At 55.2% G+C, this 23621-nt stretch overlaps 2 protein-coding genes across 4 annotated transcripts; both read left to right on the top strand.

The window, feature by feature from the left end:
- Positions 1–503: 503 nt before the first annotated feature.
- B9D2 (B9 domain containing 2) lies at positions 504–8086 on the top strand. Of its 2 annotated transcripts, none has more exons than XM_081216349.1 (4): positions 504–770; positions 1260–1351; positions 4303–4428; positions 7483–8086. In XM_081216349.1, the coding sequence occupies exons 2-4, from the start codon at positions 1264–1266 to the stop codon at positions 7794–7796; spliced, it is 528 nt and encodes a 175-aa protein (XP_081072475.1). In that variant the 5' UTR covers positions 504–770; positions 1260–1263; the 3' UTR covers positions 7797–8086. The 2 variants fall into 2 exon arrangements, with proteins under 2 accessions (XP_081072475.1, XP_081072474.1); XM_081216348.1 differs by having other exon boundaries at positions 504–829.
- Positions 8087–8652: 566 nt separating this feature from the next.
- Positions 8653–23621, top strand: TGFB1 (transforming growth factor beta 1). Of its 2 annotated transcripts, none has more exons than XM_081215927.1 (7): positions 8653–9954; positions 12962–13122; positions 14749–14866; positions 16689–16766; positions 16931–17081; positions 22677–22830; positions 23333–23621. In XM_081215927.1, exons 1-7 carry the CDS (start codon positions 9600–9602, stop codon positions 23489–23491), a joined length of 1176 nt encoding a protein of 391 aa, XP_081072053.1. In that variant the 5' UTR covers positions 8653–9599; the 3' UTR covers positions 23492–23621. The 2 variants fall into 2 exon arrangements, with proteins under 2 accessions (XP_081072053.1, XP_081072054.1); XM_081215928.1 differs by having other exon boundaries at positions 8657–9954; positions 16934–17081.

Below are 23621 nucleotides of genomic sequence, written 5' to 3'. Positions count from 1 at the left end.
ATGCGACAACTGAGACCTAGAGCTGTGCAAGGTCACAAGTTATTGACAGAGTCCAGGCTTCAAAAACAGGATTTTCTGCAGATAAAGAGGCCTCAGTTCCTCATTTCTCATACCCCTTCCCGCAACCCACCCCCTGCTTGCTCAGAATCAGCACTAACAGTGAAGGAAGTTGAATTTATCAGTTCTTGAGGAGCTTGGAGGAATTCTAAAAAGGAACCCCCTCCCCAACTTCTCTGAATGCGGTTTTTTTTTCCAGTTATGAGGCAGAGGGATGCACACAATGACGTGAGGGAGATTTCCCCCCTGGCTCTGGCTCAAGTCTCTGACTTGTGGCCCCGGTTGAGAGGGAGTTTTAGGGGGCACGGGACATCGATGGATTTGCTTATTCTGTTATATGAGAGTATCTGGGACAAACCATTGGTGCCCAACCTTCCTCAGCCACGCTCAAGATGGCCACATAAGGCCACGCCGCAAATGGCTGAACCGTGGTTCGCGGTTGGAGAGACGCCTTTCCCAAAATGGAGAGGGGGGAGAGAAAGTGTCCATCACAGGTTAGCCCCGCCCCCACAGGTTGCTAGGGCCAATTAGCGACCCGCAGGGCGGGGACAAGGCCAGGGGAGGAGGCTGCCGTTGCCCCAGCAACAACCAGGGAGCCGGGAGGCGGGCGCGGCTTCGGAGGGATCGGCGTCTCAGCAATCTTGCTGCCGGGAAGGTCCTGGGAGAGGCGCGAGCTAGGCCTGGGAAGTCAGCGCCTGCGGAGAGAGGGACAGGTCAGGTCCATGAACTCCAATCCCCGCTTTCGCCTCTCCTAACCGTTAGACGCTCTGAGGTAGGAATAACGCATGCGCGGGCTCAGAGGTGGAGCTAAGGTGCCCTGCACTTAAAACGCATGCGCCTCATGGCGGTGGGGGGCGGAAATCTGACCCGAGGAGGCGGTGCTTTTGTGTTGTGGGCGGAGCCATGTGCCCCTGGGGCGGGACTTTCCGCTGCAATGAGCAGGATGAAAAGGTTACTTTAGAGGCAGGCAGAGTTAGATGCCAGCTCCTTGGAGTGTCCGTTTCTCGCCCCTTATTTTTCTGCGGCTCTCCTGGAGAGGCAGTTAGTATCATGGTTAAGACCGCAGCCTCAGTGGTTTGACGAAACTAGCTTGGAATCCCAAGTACTGTTCCTTACTTGGTGGGCCTCAGTTTTCCCATCTATTAGGTGGAGATAATTGTACACTCTTCTCATAAGGCTGTGATTATATTTTCCCCCCTCAGGGCCATGGCTGAAGTGCACGTGATTGGGCAGATCATGGGGGCCACCGGTTTCTCGGAAAGTAGCCTCTTCTGCAAGTGGGGCATCCACACAGGTATTCCCGGGCATGGTTCATTTCCCCACCAAGACCCCGCAGCCTAGACGCCTCCACCTACTTTCCTTGATCCGCTGACCTCAGTCCCTGATCCTCAGCTTCCATGGGCTCTCAGGACTCCTAACCCTGACCACGCTTTGTTCATGAGTCTCAGGCTTCCTTCATATTATCCCTTCCCATCCCGTCTCTGGGGACTCAGACTCCCACTCTCTCAACACACATTCCCTAAGGATATGAGACTATAGGCTGGGCCCACCCAGCTACCCCCAACACACACTCCCAGTCCTCAAAACACTTGACAGCGGTAACGACACTGCTTGGACTTCATTCACTGTCTTAGGGGTGCTCTGGGTGCCTCCCCCATCTTAACTCTTTGCTTAACCGTCTCCATTTATTGAGCTCTTAATGTAAAATGGAAGTTTCCATCTTGAAATGAAGAGGAGAGGCCACCTTCCTGTATTCATATTTCTCTGTGAGAATGTAGGAGCCCTGTTCTGACAGTCGTCCAAATCCATCTACACAGGCCCAGGAGGGACCTTGGAGGTCTCAATTTTCATGCCTCTCCATCAGAGGCAGTATAGTGTGGTGGGTGGTGTGATGGCTAGGGCCACAGGCCACCAGGTCTGGGCTCAGATACGAACTCCCTTGCCTATTGATTGGGAGCCCTTGGACTTGACCTCTCTGAGCCTCAGTTTCCTTGTCTGAAAATGAAGCTAATGGCCGCCGAGGCAGCAGCGTGCTGAGGTTAAGAGCACAGGCTGCCTGGGTTTCAAAACCAGCTCTTGCTTATTAATTATGTGACCCTGGCCACTTGTCTTTGCCTCGATTTCCCTGTCTATAAAATGGGAATAATAACACTATTTACCTCATGGTGTTGTTGTGAGGACTAAATGAATATCAATAGCACTTAGAAGAGGGCCTAGGCTTGTAAGTCCTCAGGAAGTGTTTGCCTGGCTTGTGTAAAAATTGGATGGGCTCTTGTTCGTAAAGCCCTAGGTATGTTGCCTAGCACAGATAAATGCCCAAGAAATGAGTGTGGCCATTGCCATCATCATCTTTTCAGGCCTGGGGTTCTTTGCGATTTCACTGGTGGGTAGGTTGGTGGTTGAGATTCCCTGGGAAATTGGGATCCTCCAGCTGAGCAAATAAAAAGCAAGACCTGGAATCAGACTTGGTTTCCAGTACCCTTCCACTCACTTGCTCTGTGACCCTGGCAAGTGCTATTCCCTCTCGCACGCAGCCTCAGTTTTCTTATCTGTAAAGTGTGACTATTTGTCCTTCATAGGGGTGTTAGGAAGTCTTGTATGTGAGGATCCTGACTCAAGGCTTGGTGCTTTCCTCACCTGGCCCGCAAGGGAGCAGTAACCAACATGATTTTTATTATTTCAGGGGGCTCTTGGTCAGGGAGAAGGTGGGTAGGGGGCAGTTAATCCAATAGGGAGCCAAGGCGCAGTCAGATAAAGGGCTTGGTCTCTGCCGTCGGTCAGAGCTCCATTTGAGGGATTTCCCTGGCGGTCCAGTGGTTAAGACTCCGAGCTTCCCCTGCGGGGGACACGGGTTCAACCCCTGGTCGGGGAACTAAGATCCCACGTGTGGCGTGGCACGGCCAAAAAAAATAATAATAACGAAAACGTAAAAACGAAAGCAGACCTCCATTTGAATCAGCTCCACCATGGGACCTTGGTCTGCTGCGGTCCTGCTGTAGCCCCAGCATGGAGAACAGTGCTTGGCACAGAGTAGGTGTTCAGTAAAGGTTTGTGGAATGAAAGGTAAAGGTTTCTTTACCTGTAAAATGGGGATTGTATTAGCACCCACTTCCTAGGATCATTTATTTGTCCAAAACAAACATTTATTGAACACCTTCTGTGTACCAAGATCTGGGTTTGAGGTTCTAGGGATCCAGTAGTTTACAACATCCCTGCTCTCTTGGGGCTCACAGCAGGGGAGACAGGAAAGAAATAAGCAGGTAAAGACGTGAGTGCAATGATTACAGATAGTGTACGAGGTACTACGAATAAATGAGATGAGAGATGATGTGAGAGGGACTGGTTAGTTTTGGGATAGGAGGGTGAGGGAGGACTCCTCTGTGAAAGTGGCACTGGAGCTGATCCCTGAAGGATGAAAAAAAGCCAGGCATCGGGACATCCAGGAGCAGAGTTTTCTAAGCAGTGGGAACAGCCAGTGCAAAGGCCCTGAGGAGGGGAAGAAAATAGGACCACTGAGGCTAGAGGGTGGTGAGGAATGGGGAAAGTGATGGGAGATGATTTCAGGAAGGGGTTAGGGAGGGCACAGGTCAGGCCATGTAAGGCCTTGTAGACTCTCCTCCTGTGGAGGAGAGTCTGTAAACTGGGGGGTGGGGTGGGGATTAAGAGTCCCAGAGGGTGGATTAAATGAATTCATTACTAAAGCGCTTAGCGCAGCGTCTGGCATTTAGTAAGCAGTCGGTGCATTTTTGCTATTATTATCACCCTCAGTAGGATTGCTATTACGACGCACCGTTCACGATTTGGTCTGTGCTTCTGCTTGTGAAGGACTGCCTTGGTTCCACCTTAGTCCTTGGACTAGGCCTCTAAACGTGGGGTGAGAATAGTAGTAAAATGATCCCCAGCACTCATCCGGCACTCATTATGCCCCAGACACTGTTGTCAGTGCCTCGTGTGTATTAACTCATTTAATCTTCTCACAAGCCTGGGAGGAATGCATTATTATTACACCCACCTTACAGATGGGAAGACGGAGGCAGAGAAAGGTAACTGGCCCAAGGTTGCATGGGCAGGAAGAAATAGTGCCAGGATTTGAACCCAGACATTTGGCTCCAGGGTCCATGCTTTGCAACCCTCCGCTCCCCAATGCCAGGGAGAAATGGGGTCCTACAGCCACAGTGGGATCCCCTTCCTGATGGCTGCCTCCCACCCCGCCCTGCCTCATCCGTGTCCTGGCTCTCACTGCAGGGGCAGCATGGAAGCTCCTGTCAGGCGTTCGGGAGGGCCAGACACAGGTGGACACCCCCCAGATAGGGGACATGGCCTACTGGTCCCATCCCATCGACCTGCACTTCGCCACCAAAGGCCTACAAGGTGAGTTCCCGGCCTGGGCCCCAGGCTAGACTAAGGGGAGGTGGGTTAGCGGCACTCAGTGCTGCGGGGACTGGAAACATCAAGTGCTGTTCCTGCTCCCATGCCCTTTGTGTCCCTTTCCTGACCAGGCTTGGCCCTGGAGAGGGTGAGCTGAGGCCTCCCCAGGCCGGCTCTAGAGTGCGTTAGGAGTAGGGCAGAGGCCAGGGGTGGACGGGGCAAGGTCAAGGGGAGAGCCAGGGGGAGAGGGAGGTGGCTTTCACAGAGACAAAGCAAGAGAGTCTTCAATCAGCAGGAAGCTGGGTTATGAGAGAGAGAGGTGAGGGCTGGTGGCTATTCTGCAGGTAGGGCTCCTCAGCTGCTCAGGGGGGAAATGAATATGTGGGGGAGGAGGGGTATCAGAAAACTTCTTCTGGCAGAAAATTTGGGTCATTAAAGAGGGGTGGGGGCTTCCCTGGTGGCGCAGTGGTTGAGAGTCCGCCTGCCGATGCAGGGGACAGAAGTTCGTGCCCCGGTCCGGGAAGATCCCACATGCCGCGGAGCGGCTGGGCCCGTGAGCCATGGCCGCTGAGCCTGTGCGTCCGGAGCCTGTGCTCCGCAAGGGGAGAGGCCACAACAGTGAGAGGCCCGCGTACAAAAAAAAAAAAAAAAAAAAAAAAAAAAAAAAAGAGGGGTGGGGCTTCCCTGGTGGCGCAGTGGTTGAGAGTCCACCTGCCGATTCAGGGGACATGGGTTCGGGCCCCGGTCCGGGAAGATCCCACATGCCGCGGAGCGGCTGGGCCTGTGAGCCATGGCCGCTGAGCCTGCGCATCCGGAGCCTGTGCTCCACAACGGGAGAGGCCACAACAGTGAGAGACCTGCGTACCGCAAAAAAAAAAAAAAAAAAAAAAAAAAAAAAAGAGGTGTGGATTCCAGGAAATAGCCTAGGTAAATATGCCATATATTTCTACCATATAAATAATAGTTACCGAGTGCCTGCCCTGTGTCAGGTGATGCCAGGGAGATATCAGTGATTGAGACAGCTCCCCAGCCCTGTCCCCACACAGTTCATCATCCCCTGGGAGAGACAGAGCTGCCCTCAGACAGTGGCAACCCAGAGTGGGCAGGACTGGGATGGGGGATCTTGAAGGGCTATGGGAGGCCAGCGGAGGTGCCTGACCCTGCTGGGGGGTTCAGGGAGGGCTTCCTGGAGGAGGGGATGTTTGAGCTTTGCTGTGAAAGGACAGTAGGAGCTATTAAAACAGAAAGATGAAAGAGGGTTCTGGGCAGAAAGCCATGTGTGGAAGGCTCAAGGGGGAAAGTGAGCCAGGGGCATTTGGAGGACCGAGGGAGAGCGGGAGGACTGCAGGGGGTGAGGTGGCAGGGGACAGGGGACAGGCCATTGCAAGGCCTTGAATGCCAGGCCGCAGAGTGGAGGCCATATCCTGAAGGCACTGGGGAGCCAGAGCAGGCGATTGACAAGTCAGGTTTTACTTTTAAGAGATCCCTCTGGCTGCCTTGTGGGTGATGGATTGGAAAGGGAGGCAGGCAACAGTCCTTTCAGCTCTTCAGGACCCCGAGTCTCTGAATGTGGGCATCACCCTTGCCTCCTCTTTTCTCATACCCACCCCCAATTTTGTCCATCAGGAAATCCCATTAGCTCCACCTTTGAAATGCATCCTAAATCCCACCACTCCCCCTACCCTCTTGCCAGCACCCTGATCTGTCCACCCTCACCTCTCACTGGGCTATTACAGTAGCCTCTTTACTGGTATTCCCACCTCAGCCCCATAAGTCTGTCCCCCTGTGAACACCTAAGTTAGGTAACATTCCTCCTCTGCTCAGAACCCTCTGTAGTCCCCACCTCACTCAGGGTAAAAGGCAAAACCTTTCCATGGATCACAAGGCCCTGCTCAATCTGATTCTGTCACCTCCTCCCCCTCTCCCCCATCTCACTCTGCTCCAGCCACATCGGCCCCACCAGGCAGCTCCCACCTCAGGGCTTTTGCACTAGCTATTCCCTCTGCTGCGAGCGCTCTTCCCTAGATATCCACATAGCCCCCACTCCCTCTCCTCCTTTAAGCATTCACTCAGATGTCACCTTCTCAGGAAAGTTTTGCTTAATCCCCCCTTTCTAAAACTGCATGCCAGGACTTCCCTGGTGGCCCAGTGGTTAAGACTCCACGCTCCCACTGCAGGGGGCCCGGGTTTGATCCCTGGTCAGGGAACTAGATCCCACATGCATGCTGCAACTAAGAGTTCGCATGCCACAACTAAGGAGCCTGCCTGCTGCAACTAAGACCCAGTGCAACCAAATAAATAAATATTAAAAAAAAACAACTGCATGCCTACCCGCACCGTACCCAGCTTGTTTTTCTCCAGAGCAGTTATCACCATCTGACGTACCCTATAACTTGCGTATTTACAGTGTTCGTTGTTTAAGATGTCAGCTGCACAAGGGCAGGAATTTTTGTCTGCTCTGTTCACTGCTGTGTCCCCAGCTTCTAGAACAGGGCCTAGCACGGAGGGACTCAGAAAGGAGGGTGAAATGGGGCTGGGTCTCCAAGGGCTTTGCCTACAGATTGAGGAGCTGGATTATATTCTGAGTGAGGACCCTGGGAAACCTATGGAAGGGAGAGAAAGATGCTTCCAGCTGCCAGGTGAGGGAGCAGGAAAGAAGGCCCTGAGGCCAGAAAAGAGGACAGGGTGTGGCCACGGGGAGGGAAGGAGGGAGGCATCGAGGACAAGGCCCAACATACTCACCTGGGGACTGGGCTCCCCTGAGACGGGGACACAGAGGAAGAGGCCACGGAGAGGGAAGTCAACAGAGGCCAGACCTAAAGGGCCTTGAATGTTGAGGTCGGACTTTATACTGAGTACACTAGGGAATCATAGAAGGGTTTTGAGCAGGGGAGGACTACGGATTCGGAAGGATCCCTTTGGCAGCTCTGTGGGGGTAGGAGTCCAGAGAGGAGGCTGGGGCAGAAACCTGGCGGGGAAGGACTGGGCCTGGGATCTCCAGGAGCTCCTGCTGGGCTATACCCATCCCACTTTGCCTCCCTCCCTCCTATGCTGCAGGTTGGCCCCGACTCCATCTCCAGGTATGGTCCCAGGACAGCTTCGGCCGCTGCCAGCTTGCAGGCTACGGCTTTTGCCATGTGCCCAGCAGTCCAGGCACCCACCAGCTGGACTGCCCCACATGGCGGCCCCTAGGCAGCTGGCGGGAGCAGCTGGCAAGGGCCTTCGTGGGTGGCGGGCCTCAGCTGCTGCATGGAGATGCCATCTACAGTGGGGCTGACCGCTATCGCCTGCACACTGCTGCCGGTGGCACCGTGCACCTTGAGCTGGGCCTGCTGCTGCGCCACTTCGATCGTTACGGCGTCGAATGCTGAAGGACCCTGTACGGACCGCTGGCCCCCAGCCATATCTCTGGACACCCGGTGAGGGGCAGGATGGCACAGGGGTCAGAAGCGTGGGCTCTGGAGACTGTCAGACCTGACCCCAGCCAAGACTGGTGTGGCTTCTATCCTGACTAGCATCTCAAGCCCAGTGGCTGCCCCTCCCAGGTCCAGTTTCCCCATCTGTAAAATGGGGGCATTAAATGTGTGGGCTCACAGGGGTTGGGTGCAGAGAAGCTGTTGGCACATGGAAGGGCTCAGTAAAGGAGAGCAGTTCTTTCAGATGTGAGTGCTTTTCTGACCTTCATCTGTTGGCTGTCCAGTGCCCTATCCTCCCACTGTCACCCTCCTTCCTCAGGCCCCCTTCCCCTGTCCTCTCCCTCAACCTCTGACCCCCTCCCCACTCTGGGCGATGCTCTTATGGCCCCCACTCCTTGGGGGTCCCCCTCCTCTGAGCCCCTCTCCCCACTGGCTCCCTGTCTTCTGGCTGACCCTCTCCCTCACTGCCCCAGCTTCCCACTCTCCACTCGGGGTGGTCGTCCTCGGATTCCCTGTACCCTGCGTCCCCATCCTCTGATTGAGCCCTCCCCGCCAGGTCTTTATTCCCTCGGTGACCCGCGCACAGTCCTCAAAGCCACACGCAGCACAACCGCCCGCTTTGGTAGCGCTCAGCCGCCAGGAGGCAGCACCCTGTTGGTGGGGCGGAGCCGGGTGCCCGCCCCCTCCCCCCAGGGCTTAAGGGACCCCCCTTGGAGCCCGCCCACGCGAGATGAGGACTGTGGACCGGCCCCCCCATGCCCTCCCCCTGAGGGCCGCCCCCGCCCCGCGCGCTTCCTGGGTGGGGCCGGGGCGGCTTCAAAAACCCCCCGCCGCCCCAGCCGGTCGCCGCTGCCGCCGCCCTTCGCGCCCCAGGCCGTCCCACTCCCTTCCTCCCGCCGCGGATCCGCCAGACAGCGAGGCCCCCGGCCGGGGGCAGGGGGGACGCCCCCTCCGGGGCACCCCCCGGCTCGAAGCCGCCCGCGGGGCCGGCCTCAGCCGGGAACGGAGGAAGGAGCCGCCGAGGAGCAGCCCGAGGCCCCAGAGTCTGAGACGAGCCGCCGCCGCCCCCGCCGCCGCCGCCGCCGCCACTGCGGGGAGGAGGGGGAGGAGGAGCGGGAGGAGGGACGAGCTGGTTGGGAGAAGAGGAAAAAAGTTTTGAGACTTTTCCGCTGCCGCTGGGAGCCAAAGGCGCGGGGAGCTTCGCGCAGCGCTGCTCCGCGAGGCAGGACTGGGGGACCCCAGACCGCACCTCCACCCTGCACCGCCTCGGACGCTTGCTCCCTTCCTTCCCCCCACACGGCGTTCCCCGGGCGCCCCCATTCCGGACCAGCCCTCAGGAGCCTCAAACCCGACTCCCGCGAGGACTCGACCCCAGACATCGGTCGCACCCCCCCGCACGGCCCCCAACTCCTAGCCTCTCTCTTGAGCCCCCGCGCATCCAAGGACCCTTCTCCTCCGGGATCCAGGAGACAGGATCAATCTCAGACCTGCCTCAGCTTTCCTATTCAAGACCACCCACCTTTGGTACCAGATCTCGCTCATTTCGGTTTTTGCCGTGGGATACCGAGAACACACCCATCAGAGCCTCCCCTCCAGCTCCGCTCCGTTCTCCCTGAGGGCCTCAACTCCCCCCCTCCCCAGACCCTCCTACCTTTCCTCGGGAGACCCCCGCCCCCAGCCCCTGTAGGGGCGGGGCCTCCCTCTTCCCACCCCAGCCCGGCTCGCGCTCTCGGCTGTGCCGGGGGCGCCGCCTCCCCCATGCCGCCCTCGGGGCTGCGGCTGCTGCCGCTGCTGCTGCCGCTGCTGTGGCTACTAGTGCTGCCGCCTGGCCGGCCGGCCGCCGGACTGTCCACCTGCAAGACCATCGACATGGAGCTGGTGAAGCGAAAGCGCATCGAGGCCATCCGCGGCCAGATTCTGTCCAAGCTTCGGCTCGCCAGCCCCCCGAGCCAGGGGGAGGTGCCGCCCGGTCCGCTGCCCGAGGCCGTACTGGCCCTTTACAACAGTACCCGTGACCGGGTGGCTGGGGAAAGTGCCGAACCTGAGCCTGAGCCAGAGGCGGACTACTACGCCAAGGAGGTCACCCGCGTGCTAATGGTGGAAAACAGCAACGGTGAGCTCGGAGGGGCAGGGGAACCCTGGAGGGGAGCCCCCAGGGGGCGCCGGAGTGCAGGGGTCACGGGGAGGAAATTACCGGTAGAGGAAACTGGCTGGAGGAAGAGGACCCCCGGGGGCGCCGGGAACTTGGGAGGGGGAGTCTCAAAGAGGATAGGGCTGAGCTCCCTACCCCCCAGGTATCTGGTCTTGAAGAGGAGATGGTGAGCGGAGTGGACCGCTTTTGGAGGGCTACAGGAACATGCGAGATCGTGGGCGGGGGGAGTCCCTTAGAGGGAGAGAAGCGAAGCACTTACGGGGGGGATGTAGAAAAAGACTTCCCCTTGCAGGGTGCACTAGAGTGCGGGGGTCGTGGGTGGGGCCCGCAGAGAGGGAGCTCGCTTTGGGAGAAGCGAGGACCCCGGCATTGGGGAGAGGAGAGGTAGTGGGGAAAGCTGACCCAGAGCTCAGGGGTCATGAGGCAGGAAGATTCAAGAAGGACAAAAAAACTAGGTGAAGCGAACCCCAGAGGTTCCAGAAAGTGGAGAGTGGACGCATTTGCACACGGCGCGAAGAACACGCGGGATTGGGGAAGGGCTTAGAGACAGAGGCGGGGAGGGGGTGATCAATGCGAGGTCAAAAGGGGGCGCGAGGTCGTAGGGTGTGGGAAGCTAGCGGGAGAGAAGCGGAGACCCCAGGGGGATGCCGGAGATGCGCCGGGAGGTGCTCTATTTCGCAGACGGACGTGAGAGGAGGAAGCCCAGCGGAGGAAGCGAGCCCCCAGGAAACCTAGAATACTGGGTCGTGGGAAGGGGTATACAGAGCGGAGAGACAAGCGTGGGAAAGGTGGACCTGGGAGGGGGCAGAGGAGGGATGGACGGTGCCATGCTGGGAGCAGCGAGCCTCCGCCACGCCGCGGGATGGAAGGGAGAGGGCTGAGCGAGGAGTCGAGCCGTAGAGGGAGAGGTGGGTGGGTGCGACTCTACAAGACCCGGGTGAGAAAACCGAGCTGGTAGGGGTGAGGAAGCCCCACGTGTGTGCCACGCGCGGGGGGAGGAGCCTGCGCTTCCGGAAGGGGACAGGAGAACCCCCGCAGAGCTGAATGCTGAGAGCCTGGACCCCAAACTCCTAGTTCCTCTCTAGGAGGCTGGGGAAACCCCAGCGTCCGGCCGCCTAGCCCTCCCTCCCTTCCTTTCCTTCCCGTGCCTCGGGGGGCGGGGATCGCGCGCGGAGCCTGGGGCGAGACGAGGCAGGTCCGGTCCCCGCCCTCGCGGTGGCGGCGGCGCCTCCCGCCCCCTTCACCCCCAGCTCAGGGCGGCACTACCGCTGGGCCCGCCCCCTCGGCGCCCGCGGAGACCCAGGCGCCCCGCGTGGCCCGGAGGTTTGGGGGCGACCCCCCTGCTTTCACTTTCCCTCTTGGGCATTAGACTTGTGGGTCTCTGGCCCATTTGTGCACCCAGTGGTCGCTTCAGCCGAATGACACACCTACCCTCCCACATCTCCGTCTCACCTTTTCCGTCGTAGCTTCACCTTGGTTGTAGAGATTTTTCCAACACTGATACCTTCAATCTCTCTTCATTTCTCTAATGCCTCCATCTCGCTCCCAAACCCTATGCCTCTCTTCCCGCGTGTCTCCGTCTCCCATCTCTGCCTTTCCATCTCTCCCGCATCACCGTTACTCTCTGTCCCAGTCTGGGTCTCCCAGTTTCTGTCTCTCCATCTCTTCCCTCTCTCTCTCTTTTTCTCCTCCATACCCTACTCTCCATCTCTCCCTCTGACCGTTCCTGCCCCTTCTGTCTCTCTTCTTCCCTATCTGTCTCCCAGGCCTGGGTTCTACCCTTCCTTTGGGGTCTGCTGAGTAACCCCTGGGCCAAGATAGGGAAGGGCAGGGGCTGGCCCGGCTAGAGGGGGGAGGAGTAGGGGAAGGAGGCCCGCAGAAGGGCCTTCCTCTGTCCTTTCTCATGGGATGTCTCCACCATTTCCATGCCCCCACTGCAGAGGCCTAAAGCAGCTGTCCCAGTTGATCCAGGAGTTCATGGCTTGCCCGCCTCTTTCCCAACCCCAAACTTTTCCGAGACTAAAAAACTCTTCCTAATTTTCTCTGTTCCCCTTCCCCCGCCCCCGAAGCCATTCTTACCTAGAAGGAACTTTGCCTTCTCTAACCAGCTGGGGAAGGAAACAATAATAATAACAACAACAACAACAACAAGAGTAATGTCACGTTAGCAGGGAGGCAGCATAACCTAGGGGTTAAGAGCACAGTCTCTGGAATCAGACTGGCTGAGTTTGAATCCCCACTCTGCAGCTTCCTGGCCGCATGATCTTGGGGCAAATTGTTTCATCTCTTTGCCTCAGTTTTCCCATCTATAAAATGGGTATACTAATAGTATCTTCCTCATGGGGTTGTTGAACACACACATTAGAGTAAGCATTGTATGCAGACTCTGTGCGACATACTTTATCTGCATCATCTCACTTATTTCACACTATCATCCTGTAATCAGTCCTTGTCTTACAGGTGAGAGTCTGGCACACAGAGAGGAATTCACTTGCCCAAAGTTCCAGCGCTTCAGTTAGGAGAGCCTGGGTTGGGAGGCAGAGAACTTGATGTCAGGTTGATCTTTCCCAAAGAATAGGACACTGAGGCTCCGAGAGGGCTTGTGACTTGCCCAAGAAAGAAGGCAGTAGAGGCACAGTCCGATTCAAATGCCCTTGATCCCTGTGCTGCGACATAACTTGCATTTGAGGCTCCAAGTGCCGGGGAGGCCTAAGCAAGCAGAGCAGTGCCCACCCCGTGCCAGCTTTGTACTGAGGGGGCACTTCCCAGTTGATGGGAGGGAAGGGTGGATAAGATCCCGTTTAAAGAGGTGGAAACAAACCCAGAGAGGAGAAGCCAGTCACCCAAGGTCACACAGCTAAAATGTGTTAGGGTTAGACTCCAACCCTGGGCTCTTTGACTTGGGGCGCGCCAGCTCCCCTGCCCCTGTCAAACCCTGACATCCCCCCTCTCGACTCCTCCTGCCTAGAAATCTATGGGAAAATCAAGCGTAGCCCACACAGCATGTATATGCTCTTCAACACGTCGGAGCTCCGGGAAGCGGTGCCCGAACCTGTGTTGCTCTCTCGGGCAGAGCTGCGCCTGCTGAGGCTCAAGTTAAAAGTGGAGCAGCACGTGGAGCTGTACCAGGTGGGGGCGAGGGCCCCAGAGGTGGCCTGGGCTGGGGTGGCTGGAAGGCTGGTGGCTGCAGGGCCCATAGTGCCCGATCCTGAAGGCACAGACTGTGGAATCACAGGGCTCTGAAACTTTCAGACTCCTAGAGCTCTAGAAGGTTAAACATTTAGAAGGCCGGAATCTGAGGAGTTGGACTCTAAGGACTCAGGACTTTTGAGTTTGAATCTCTGTAAAGGCTGCAGACTTTCAAAGTGTTCCGTCCCCACACAGTAGCCACTAGCCACATATGGCCATTTAAGTTGATCAAAATGAAGTAAAAGAAAAAATTCAGTTCCTCAGTCTCACTGGCCATAGTTCAAGTGGCCTGTAGTCACATGGGGTTAGCAGCTGCTATTTTGGACACCAGAGATAAAGAACTTTTCCATCATCACAGAAAGTTCTCTTGGTTAGCTCTTTTCTAGAAGAGTCTCCAGGAAGATTGGAGCCTCAAGAAGTTCTGGATTCTCTTGAAGGTTATGTGACCTAGATTCCCTGTCATGTGGAACGTTAGATTCAGTAGTAGATGTTAGACTCTTACAACGAGGGAACTTTGTCTGATGTTAACTTCTTGGAGTCTAGAGAATTCGCTTTTATCCTGCCAGCTCCCAGGGGATCATTCCACATGGATGTCAGGCGTCTGCAACGTCTAGGTTTGTGGCATGTCAGACTCGTGGGTTTGTAGAACGTGAGTCCTCTGGAATGTCTCAGGCTCATTGAATGTGTAATTCTTGCGGTGCCACTGAGCACTGGCGTTATGGAATGACTTCTAACATAACTTCTAGAAAGTGATAACTCAGGGCTTCTCTGGTGGCGCAGTAGTTAAGAATCTGCCTGCTAACGCGGGGGACACGGGTTCGAGCCCTGGTCCGGGAAGATCCCACATGCCGTGGAGCAACTAAGCCTATGCGCCACAACTACTGAGCCTGCGCTCTGGAGCCCACGAGCCACAACTACTGAGCCCGTGTGCCACAACTACTGAAGCTCGCACGCCTAGAGCCCGTGCTCCGCAACAGGAGAGGCCGCCGCGATGAGAAGCCCGCGCACCGCAACGAAGAGTAGCCCCCACTTGCCGCAACTAGAGAAAGCCCGCACACGGCAACGAAGACCCAACGCAGCCAAAAATAAATAAATAAAAAATAAATAAATACATTTTTTTCAAAGAAGAAGGAATGTGATAGGCTCTTAGAATTTGGGGGGCCAAATTTACAGAACTGTCTATAGTCAGTGACCCCTACAATGTCAGTAGGAGAATCGTGGCATCATGGACTGTCCAAGCTGAAAGGGGCCGCCTGGCATTTCATCAGTGAGGAAACCAAGGACAAAAGGGGAGAGGAATTTTCCACGGCTACGCCGGGGTCAGGCATAGAGGCTGAGCTGCCCAGGTGCCTTGACCCCCCCGTCTGGGGTTCTCTCTCCCCTCTGGGCTGCTGTGGGGTGGGTGGCTCCTGTGGGCCCCTCGGTTTGGGTGTCTGGGAGGGGACAGTCTGCAGGACTGTGTGGAGGCCCTTTTCGGGGAGCAGATGGTCTCAGGGGTGCAGTGTACATGAGGGGTGTGTGGCGGCATCTACCCACTGTCTCTCCCCCCAATTCATTATCCCCCAGAAATATAGCAATGATTCCTGGCGCTACCTCAGCAACCGGCTGCTGGCCCCCAGCGACTCACCGGAGTGGCTGTCCTTTGATGTCACTGGAGTTGTGCGGCAGTGGCTGACCCACGGAGGTGAGGACTGCTTGTCTGCCCCACCCCTATTTTTTGTGTGTTTTTTGGCCGCACTGCGTGGCATGTGGGATCTTAGCTCCCCGACCAGGGATAGAACCTGCAGTGGAAGCGTGGACTGTTAACCATTGGACCACCAGGGAAGTCCCCCCCAACCCCTATTTTGTAATGGGGTTGACCCCATTGTTTGTCCTGGGGCTCCCCTGCCTAGCACTGCCCACCCCATGTTGGTGCCAAAGAGCCCAGACCTGGGCCTCCTTCCAGGCACTCAAACCTGAGTGATTAATGGTAAATCCATTTCCTGAGCATCTGCCCTGTGCTGGGTAATGCTGGGGACACAACAGTAACCAAAACAGCACTATACTTGCCCTCATGAAGCTTATCATCCGTCGCTCGGGTTAAGGGATTTGGGGGAAAGACCTGAAAACCAGGAAGTAATGTCCCAGAGTGGGCAGGGTTGGGAGGGGGAGCCCAGAGGAGGTGTCTGACCCAGCCTGGGAAATCAGGGAGGGCTTCCTGGAAGAGGGGACATTAGAGCAGTTGTCTGAGGGATGAGTGGAGCCAGCCTGGGAAAGACAGAGGGGCAAGAGTGTTCAAGGCAGAGGGATAGGCTGTGCAGAGCCCTCGAGTCCAGGGAGAGCCTGACACACCTGATCTGTCCGGAAGAGGACTGTCTGTCCTGTCCCATCTGAGCCCACAGTACCCACATCTCCCTTCCTAGTCTCCCTCTGTCTCCCTCTCATTCATTCCTTCACTCAGTAGATGCCAGTAGGTTCCTGCTATGTGCCTGGCCCTGTGCGGGTGGTGTGGGGGACACAGTGGTAACCATGACAACTTCTAGGCCTGCCCTCATGGGGCCCACAGTCACTTCTAGACACCTAGGAAATCTTGCCAAAGCCCTAGTAGGGAGCCCGCCTGACTCCCATTGTGATGGCCACAATGACCAGGGCCAGGATGGGGGAGGCCATAGGTGCTGTGGGAGCCGAGAGTGGGCATCCAAACCCATCTGGAGGGGTCCAGGAGGGCTTCCTGGATGAGGATGATTGTGTTGAGACTCATGAGATAAGTGATGGTTTGGCCAGAGGAAAAGATGGGGGTTAGGGAGCAGGTGAGTGCTGGGACAAGTGTCCTGGGCTGATTGCTGAGTCCAGAGTCCCCAGCACAGGGTCCAACACATAGTGGGAGCTTAGAAAGGCATTCACTCATTCATTCAAGAAAACTTTCTTCCACACTGGCCCTGGGACAAGAGCCCAGGCACTTGCATCCCAGCCCTGCCTTTTCCCACTTGGGGCAAGTCACCCCCTCTCCGTGGGCCTTGGCTTCTTCATCTGTAAAATGGGGAGCTTTGGTGAGGATTAAAGGAAATAATACACAAAAAGTGTTTAGAACAGGGTCTGGCACCCAGTGCGAACTCAGGAGATGTTTGTTTTTACAACTGTGGGCCAGGCCCAGTGGGGAACAAGAAAACAAGGATCCCTGCCCCCACGTATCCTGCTTTGCCACTGAGAACAAAGAGGGAAATAAATAGCCAGATACAAATGTCAGGGTAAGTGCTATGGAGAAAATTAAGTGCTGTCATGGGGGGGAGGGGCTGTGTCCTGGAGGGCTTCCCGGAGGAGGTGGCCTTTGAGCTGAGACCTGGAGGAGGAGGAAGCTGCAAGGCAAAGGACCGGAGCACGAGGGTGCAGTGAGAGGGCAGGCAGGGGAAGGGGCAGGAAGGAGGTCCCCCCACCCCCACCCCAGGGGTTTGCTACTTCCTTTCTCCTCACCCAGGGGCTGGGTGAGCCGCCCCCTCACACTGGCTTCCCTCTCCCCACTCCCACAGAGGAAATAGAGGGCTTTCGCCTCAGTGCCCACTGTTCCTGTGACAGCAAAGATAACACACTCCAAGTGGACATTAACGGTGAGGCCCACCTCCCCGGCCCGGCCCCATGCCCACCAGTGATGTGTGTGTGTGTGTGTGTGTGTGTGTGTGTGTTTCTTCCTCTTGACCATCTCCCATTCATCCATCTGAGAGTGTGTGTATGTCTCCCCGACCCTCCCCACCGCCTGACTCCCAAACCAAAGCAGGGTTCAGTTCCGGCCGCCGGGGTGACCTCGCCACCATTCATGGCATGAACCGGCCCTTCCTGCTCCTCATGGCCACCCCGCTGGAGAGGGCCCAGCACCTGCACAGCCCCCGGCACCGCCGAGCGCTGGACACCAACTACTGCTTCAGGTGAACCTTGCAGCCTTCCCCTGACGCCTTCCGGGCTGGGGGCCTCCTTGCCATCTGCTGAGCAGGCACCACAGATTGGGTACCTGGCTGGTGCTATGCTTGGGCTGGCATCTCCTTCAGCCTGGAGCGTTCAGGGGATGAGGTCCGAGGCCTAGGATGCTGGGATGTGCGAACTGGGAGTCCTCGAATGCTGAGATCAGGTGGCTCTCTTGCTGGTGGGTTGGAATCAGAGACTATTAGAATGCTGAACACTGAGAATGTGAGAATTCGATATTGGAAGTTCGCCACGTTAGATTCCTGTACTGCTGGCAGGTTGGGGTTCGAGCATGTGGGGATCCTAGGATGTTAGAATCGGTATTCATTATTGAAATCTGAGAATGTTGGACTCAGGGGATGTTGGGATCCTAAAACTTGGGAATTCAGAACTGGAAGATTGCCCATGTTGGATTCCTATACCATTGACAGACGGGAGTCTCCCGTATCGGCAGATTGGAGTCCTTGAATATTGGGCCCAGGATAGTGGAATCCTGTGTTAAAATATTAGCATCCACAAATGTTGGAGTTGGAGAAAGCCAGAGTCTTGGTAACCTAGAATGTTGGGACTCAGGGCTGGAATCTTGTGAGAATCTTGGAAGCCTGTGATCTTAGAAAGGGGCAGCTTGGACCTCTTGAGTGATGGGCTCAGAATTGTGGAATGTTGGAATGCATTTCTGAAATATTGGAATTCAAGAATGCCAAGATCCTGGAGAGCTGGAATGTGGGAATCCTAGAAAGCTGGAAGTTTGTTGGTGTGTTAGAATCTTGAGAGGCTGGTGTATTGCAGTCTAAGAAAACTGAAAAGTTGTAGTCCTAGAATGTTGAAGTTCAGAGTTAGAATGTTGCGAGTTTAGGGTGATAATGTGACCTTGGCCCTCCCCTGCTTAATATTTTGATGGTGCCTTTGGGCTTTGTTACGTGCAGTTCTCCTGCTGGAAAGTCAGCTCTGCTCACCACCAGATCCTACCCTCTGCCCAACAACCCTGTGAATGAATGAATCGACTGAGCTCTTGAGTGCCAACAGCTTATACTATTACAGAGAGAGAGTGCCAGCCACATGAGGGACACAATGTCACTTAGGAAGTCTTGCCAGAAAATCAAACCTGACGCTGATCAGTACGGTAGATCCAATTTTCCAGAAATATAAGAACAGAGAAACATGTTAAACAACACCATGGTCGTGCAGTCAGCAACATCTAGATTGTGGGAAACCTGACCCAGTTTCTTCAACAAATACAATACAAAGGGGGGAAACAGAGAGATGGTTCTGTAGATTTTAAAAAAGAATATTAAATTATGTATCAAATAATTGCCATGTATAGACCGTATTTGGGTCTTTTTTTTTTTTTTTTTTTTTTCTTTTTTGGCCCAAGCCACGCAGCATGTGGGATCTGAGTTGTTCCCTGACTGGGGATCAAACTGTTGCCCCCTGCAGTGGAAGTGCAGAATCTTAACCACTGGGCTGCCAGGGAAGTCCCCCAAGTGGGTTTCTTTTACTCGTCAGGCCCTGTTGGGTCCTGGTAGACTGGAGGGCAGAGCTGCAAGGTCCTGGACTGCATGTATCACAGGAGCTGGAATGCAGCAGCCCCGGGCATGCACCTCAGGGTCACCTGGAGGGCTTGTTAAATGTGGCCTGCTGTATCCCACCCATCCCCACCCCCAGTTTCTGATTCAGTGGGTCTGGGGTGGGGCCTGAGAATTTGCATTTCCCACAATTTCCCAGACGGTGCTGCTGCTGCTCCAGGGACCCTATAGGGAGAACCGTTGAGTTGGATAATAGAATCACACACTTCAAATCTTAGGACCTCAGCACCCTGGCACAGTTGGACCAGAAATGAAATATTATTCTGGACAGTGGTTCTTCCCCTTTTGTGAGTCCGGGAACCCCTTGAGAAGTCGAAAGCCAGGAACCTTTTTTCCCCAGAATATGCCTATACATACACACGTAGGTGCATATGGTTTGGGGGGCTCAGGCCCCTCCCTCAGCCCATCCATGGATTTCCTGATGCCTCCTGGGCCCTTAACAACATCTTATTTGATCCAACATCCCTTGCATCTTCGTACAGATGAGGGAACTGAGGCCCAGCCAGACTGGGGAGGCGCCAGGCTGAACTCACAGTAATCTAAGTTTCCTAACTTCCTTCTCAACGTCCTGTGGCTCTTGGAGAGGCCTTGTCTTGCCCTGGGAGATCCTGTCACATTGCCTCTTCCCCCTATGCTTAAGCTGACATGGTTGCACTGGGCAGATGAGGCCACAGACTCCAGGGCAGCACAGAGTTAGCTGTGAACCTGGCCCCAAACTCCACCACATGTAGGCTACAAGTAAACAGACAACATCCCCCTTTCTCTGAGGCTCAATTTCTTCATCCTTCAAATGGGAATAATAATAAGACCTGCCTTGTAGGGAATTATCTATTGATTTTTTTTTTTTTTGGCCACACCACACACATGCAGGATCTTAGTTCCCTGACCAGGGATTGAACCCGCGCCCCCTGCAGTGGAATCTTGGAGTCTTAACCAGTGGACCGCCAGGGAATTCCCGCTATTGATTTTTTTTTTCCTCTATTGAGTTTTTTTTTTTTTTTTTTTTGCGGTACGTGGGCCTCCCACTGCTGTGGCCTCTCCCGTTGCGGAGCACAGGCTCCGTACGCGCAGGCTTAGCGGCCATGGCTCACGGGCCCAGCCGCTCCGTGGCATGTGGGATCTTCCCGGACCGGGGCACGAACCCATGTCCCCTGCATCGGCAGGCAGACTCCCAACCACTGCGCCATCAGGGAAGCCCCTCCTCTATTGATTTTTGAGTAGGAAAATACATGCACATGGATCAAACCCAGAAAGGATACTTAGAGACCCTCCAGCTCTGGCCTCCAGCCCCTCTATGAGGAGGCTTTTATTGTATTTGTGTCTCCTCCCAGAGAGTCTCTGTATGAGACACTTACACATAGCCATGTATATGTTTTTTATTTTGTCCAAATGGTAGAGCCTTTTTTTTTGGGGGGGTACTGCATTTTCTTTCTTTAAATTTTATTTTCTGATTCTAAAAGTAACACATACCCACTATCGAGAATTTGGAAAATACAGAACGATATCACCCATCACATTGCCACATGTGAAATGTCACTGTCAACATTTTAATATATTGCCTTCCAGTCCTTCTCTTCAAAACAGAATTTGGATCACACTGTACCTGTGACTTTGCATAGTGTTTCTTTCATATGTTATGAACATGGAATTTAAAGTGTTCTCAGCTGCCCATGAGTCAAGCTTTTTAGTCAAGTTCCCAGCCCATCTCAACCATGGCCCCAGGGGCCAGCACAGAAAATGCCCCATTTCCTACCAGACATGCAGGAGCCAGGGCCGCAGACTGGGGAGGACTGACTTTTGCATCCGAGCCTGGGACAGAGATCATGAGTCCAGGGCAGTAGTGTCTTACATACCACCACTCTCCAATGTGCTTTTATTTTTTATTTTATTTTGTTTTTTAAAAAGTATTTATTTTTTTGGCCGAATTGGATCTTAGTTGCGGCACACGGGCTCTTTGTTGTGGTGAGCGGGCTCTTCGTTGTGGCGCGCGGGCTGGCTTCTCTCTGGTTGTGGCGCACAGGTTCTAGAGTGTGCGGCCTCAGTAGTTGCGGCGTGCAGGCTTAGTTGCCCCGCAGGATGTGGGATCTTATTTCCCTGACCAGGGATTGGACCCACGTCCCGTGCATTGGGAGGAGGATTCTTAACCACTGGACCACCACGGAAGTCCCTCCAATGTGCTTTTTTTTTTTTTTTTTTTTTTGCAGTACGCAGGCCTCCCACTGTTGTGGCCTCTCCCTGTTGTGGCCTCTCCCGTTGCTGAGCACAGGCTCCGGACGCGCAGGCTCCGGACACGCAGGCTCAGCGGGCATGGCTCACGGGCCCAGCCGCTCCGCGGCACGTGGGATCTTCCCAGACCCGGGCACGAACCCGTAGTCCCCTGCATCGGCAGGCGGACTCTCAACCACCGCGCCACCAGGGAAGCCCCCTCCAATGTGCTTTTAAAAGACCTAACAGGGCTTCCCTGGTGGTGCGGTGGTTGGGAGTCCGCCTGCCGATGCAGGGGGCGCGGGTTCGTGCCCCGGTCCGGGGGGATCCCACGTGCCGCGGAGCGGCTGGGCCCGTGAGCCATGGCCACTAGGCCTGCGCGTCTGGAGCCTGTGCTCCGCAACGGGAGAGGCTGCAGCGGTGAGAGGCCCGCGTACTGCAAAAAAAAAAACAAAAAACAAAAAAAGACCTAACATATTGATCAATTATTTTATACAGCCAGCACTTGCTAAGCACCTGCTATATGCCAGGCACTGTTGCAGGGACACATTTAGGGACAAAACAGACAAAAAGTCCTGTCCTCAGAAGAAGACAGAAAACGAACAGATAAATAAATCAGTATCTAATAAAAGAGCAGGTGGCAAGAAGGAAAACAAATCTGAGGAAGGGGAAAGAAAAGTCACTGTGATGGTTTAGTTTTCCTCTTCTGATTTAAATTTTTTTTCTTAGGGGAAACTTTAAATGTATTCATAAGCAACCAAGATGGTACAAGGACCCCATAAACTCTCATGTGGTATCAACAAGTATTAAGATTTGCCCCATTTCAGCTGCAGTCATTTTCATGTTTTCTCACATAACTGAATGCTGTTATTACACTGTATGGAATTAACAAACATTTGGATTGGTATTTTGGGTAGGATGGTCCAGGAAGGACTCTGAGGAGACGACATTCATTTGTTTGACTGATATTTACTGAGCACCTACTGCATGCCAGGCAGTGTTCTAGGAGTTAAGGGTCCCTGAGTGAGGGATGTTTGAGCATACATACAAATGGAGTGAAGAAACAGAGCCAGAGTGGGTATCTGTGGGAATAGCAATCCGGGCAGAGGGAAGAGCAAGTGCAAATGTCCTGGGCTGCGACTCAGGAACAGCGAGGATGGTAATGTGGCTGAAGGAGAGTGAGAGTGGGAGTGGGGAGGGGGTTGAGATGAGCCAGATCTGGTAGCTCCTTGTGGTCCACGGCAAGGGCTTGGGCATTTGCCTTGCTCAGAGCAGAGGAGTGACGGACAGTCTCTAGTATGTGGCCCCAGAAGGCAGGGGTTTCTGTCTGTTTTGTTTGTACCGCGTCCCCAGTAGACCCCAGCCCAGCACATGGTAGTAGTTCAGTAAACATTTGTTGCACACGTAGAACCTATCAGTACACATGGAGCTGCACTGTGTTTTTTATGTTCCAGTGTGTGGATGTGCTGTGATTTGTGTAGCCATCCCTTCTGGACGTTCATTTGGCTTCTTACAGGCTTGAGCATTGCCTGAGATAATGTTTATGAGGATGCCCTTAGCGCAGTGCTGGACTAGAGGAAGTGCTTTATCAGCGTTAGTGATGATCATTACTATTACTGTCATTGCTGTTATCATCACAGGGGTTGCAAGGGAGACCAAGATGAAGACCGTGCTGGCGGGCAACCAGGGTGAAACACATGCACACCCAGGGGAGGAGGGGCAGCCCCTCCACTCTCCTGACTCGGGTTCCTCCCTCCCTCCGGCCTGCAGCTCCACGGAAAAGAACTGCTGCGTTCGGCAGCTCTACATTGACTTCCGCAAGGACCTGGGCTGGAAGTGGATTCACGAACCCAAGGGCTACCACGCCAATTTCTGCCTGGGGCCCTGCCCCTACATCTGGAGCCTGGACACGCAGTACAGCAAGGTGCGTCTGGAGCCCTGGCTGGGGGTGGGATGAGGGTAGCAGGGACCAAGGGAGGAGAGGGAGAAAGAGGTAAAATCAGATGAACTGGCAAATAGTAGTCAGAAAGAGAGGAGACAGGGAGATTGGCGGGGAGGTGGCAAAGGGATGGGAGAGAAGCTAGAGGCAGGGTCTGAGCAGTTAGAGACACGAGGCAGAGGGAGACAGAGATATGGGGAGACCCACGGAGACGCATAACTTGGGCTAGGGAAGAGGTGGGGAGATGGAAGGAGAAAGAGAGAAACGGAGGGACACAACGAGAGAGAAAAAGGCAGGAGGATAGAGAATTAGGAAGATGGAAGGAGAGAGAGACGATGAGACACAAGCCAAGAGTGGAAACTGGGGAGAGGCAGAGAAACAGAAAGAAACGGAATGAGATAAGTCAGAGGGAGATGGAGAGAGGCTGGCGGGGTGGGGGTACCCTCCCCATGAGCCCCGACCCTGACCCCGCCCACCCGCCCCGCAGGTCCTGGCCCTGTACAACCAGCACAACCCGGGCGCGTCGGCGGCGCCGTGCTGCGTGCCGCAGGCGCTGGAGCCGCTGCCCATCGTGTACTACGTGGGCCGCAAGCCCAAGGTGGAGCAGCTGTCCAACATGATCGTGCGCTCCTGCAAGTGCAGCTGAGGCCCCGCCCCGCCCGACAGGTCCCGCCCACCCCGGCAGGCCCGGCCCCGCCCCTGCCCGCCTCATCAGGGTTGTATTTAAGGACACCGCGCCCAAGCCCACCTGGGGTCCATTAAAGGTGGAGAGAGGA

The sequence above is a fragment of the Mesoplodon bidens genome (assembly GCF_964165515.1).
Source record: "Mesoplodon bidens genome assembly, chromosome: 18".
NCBI classification, from domain to species: domain Eukaryota; kingdom Metazoa; phylum Chordata; class Mammalia; order Artiodactyla; family Ziphiidae; genus Mesoplodon; species Mesoplodon bidens.
Note: the sequence above shows the minus strand (reverse complement) of the source record. Positions and strands in the feature narration are given on the sequence as shown.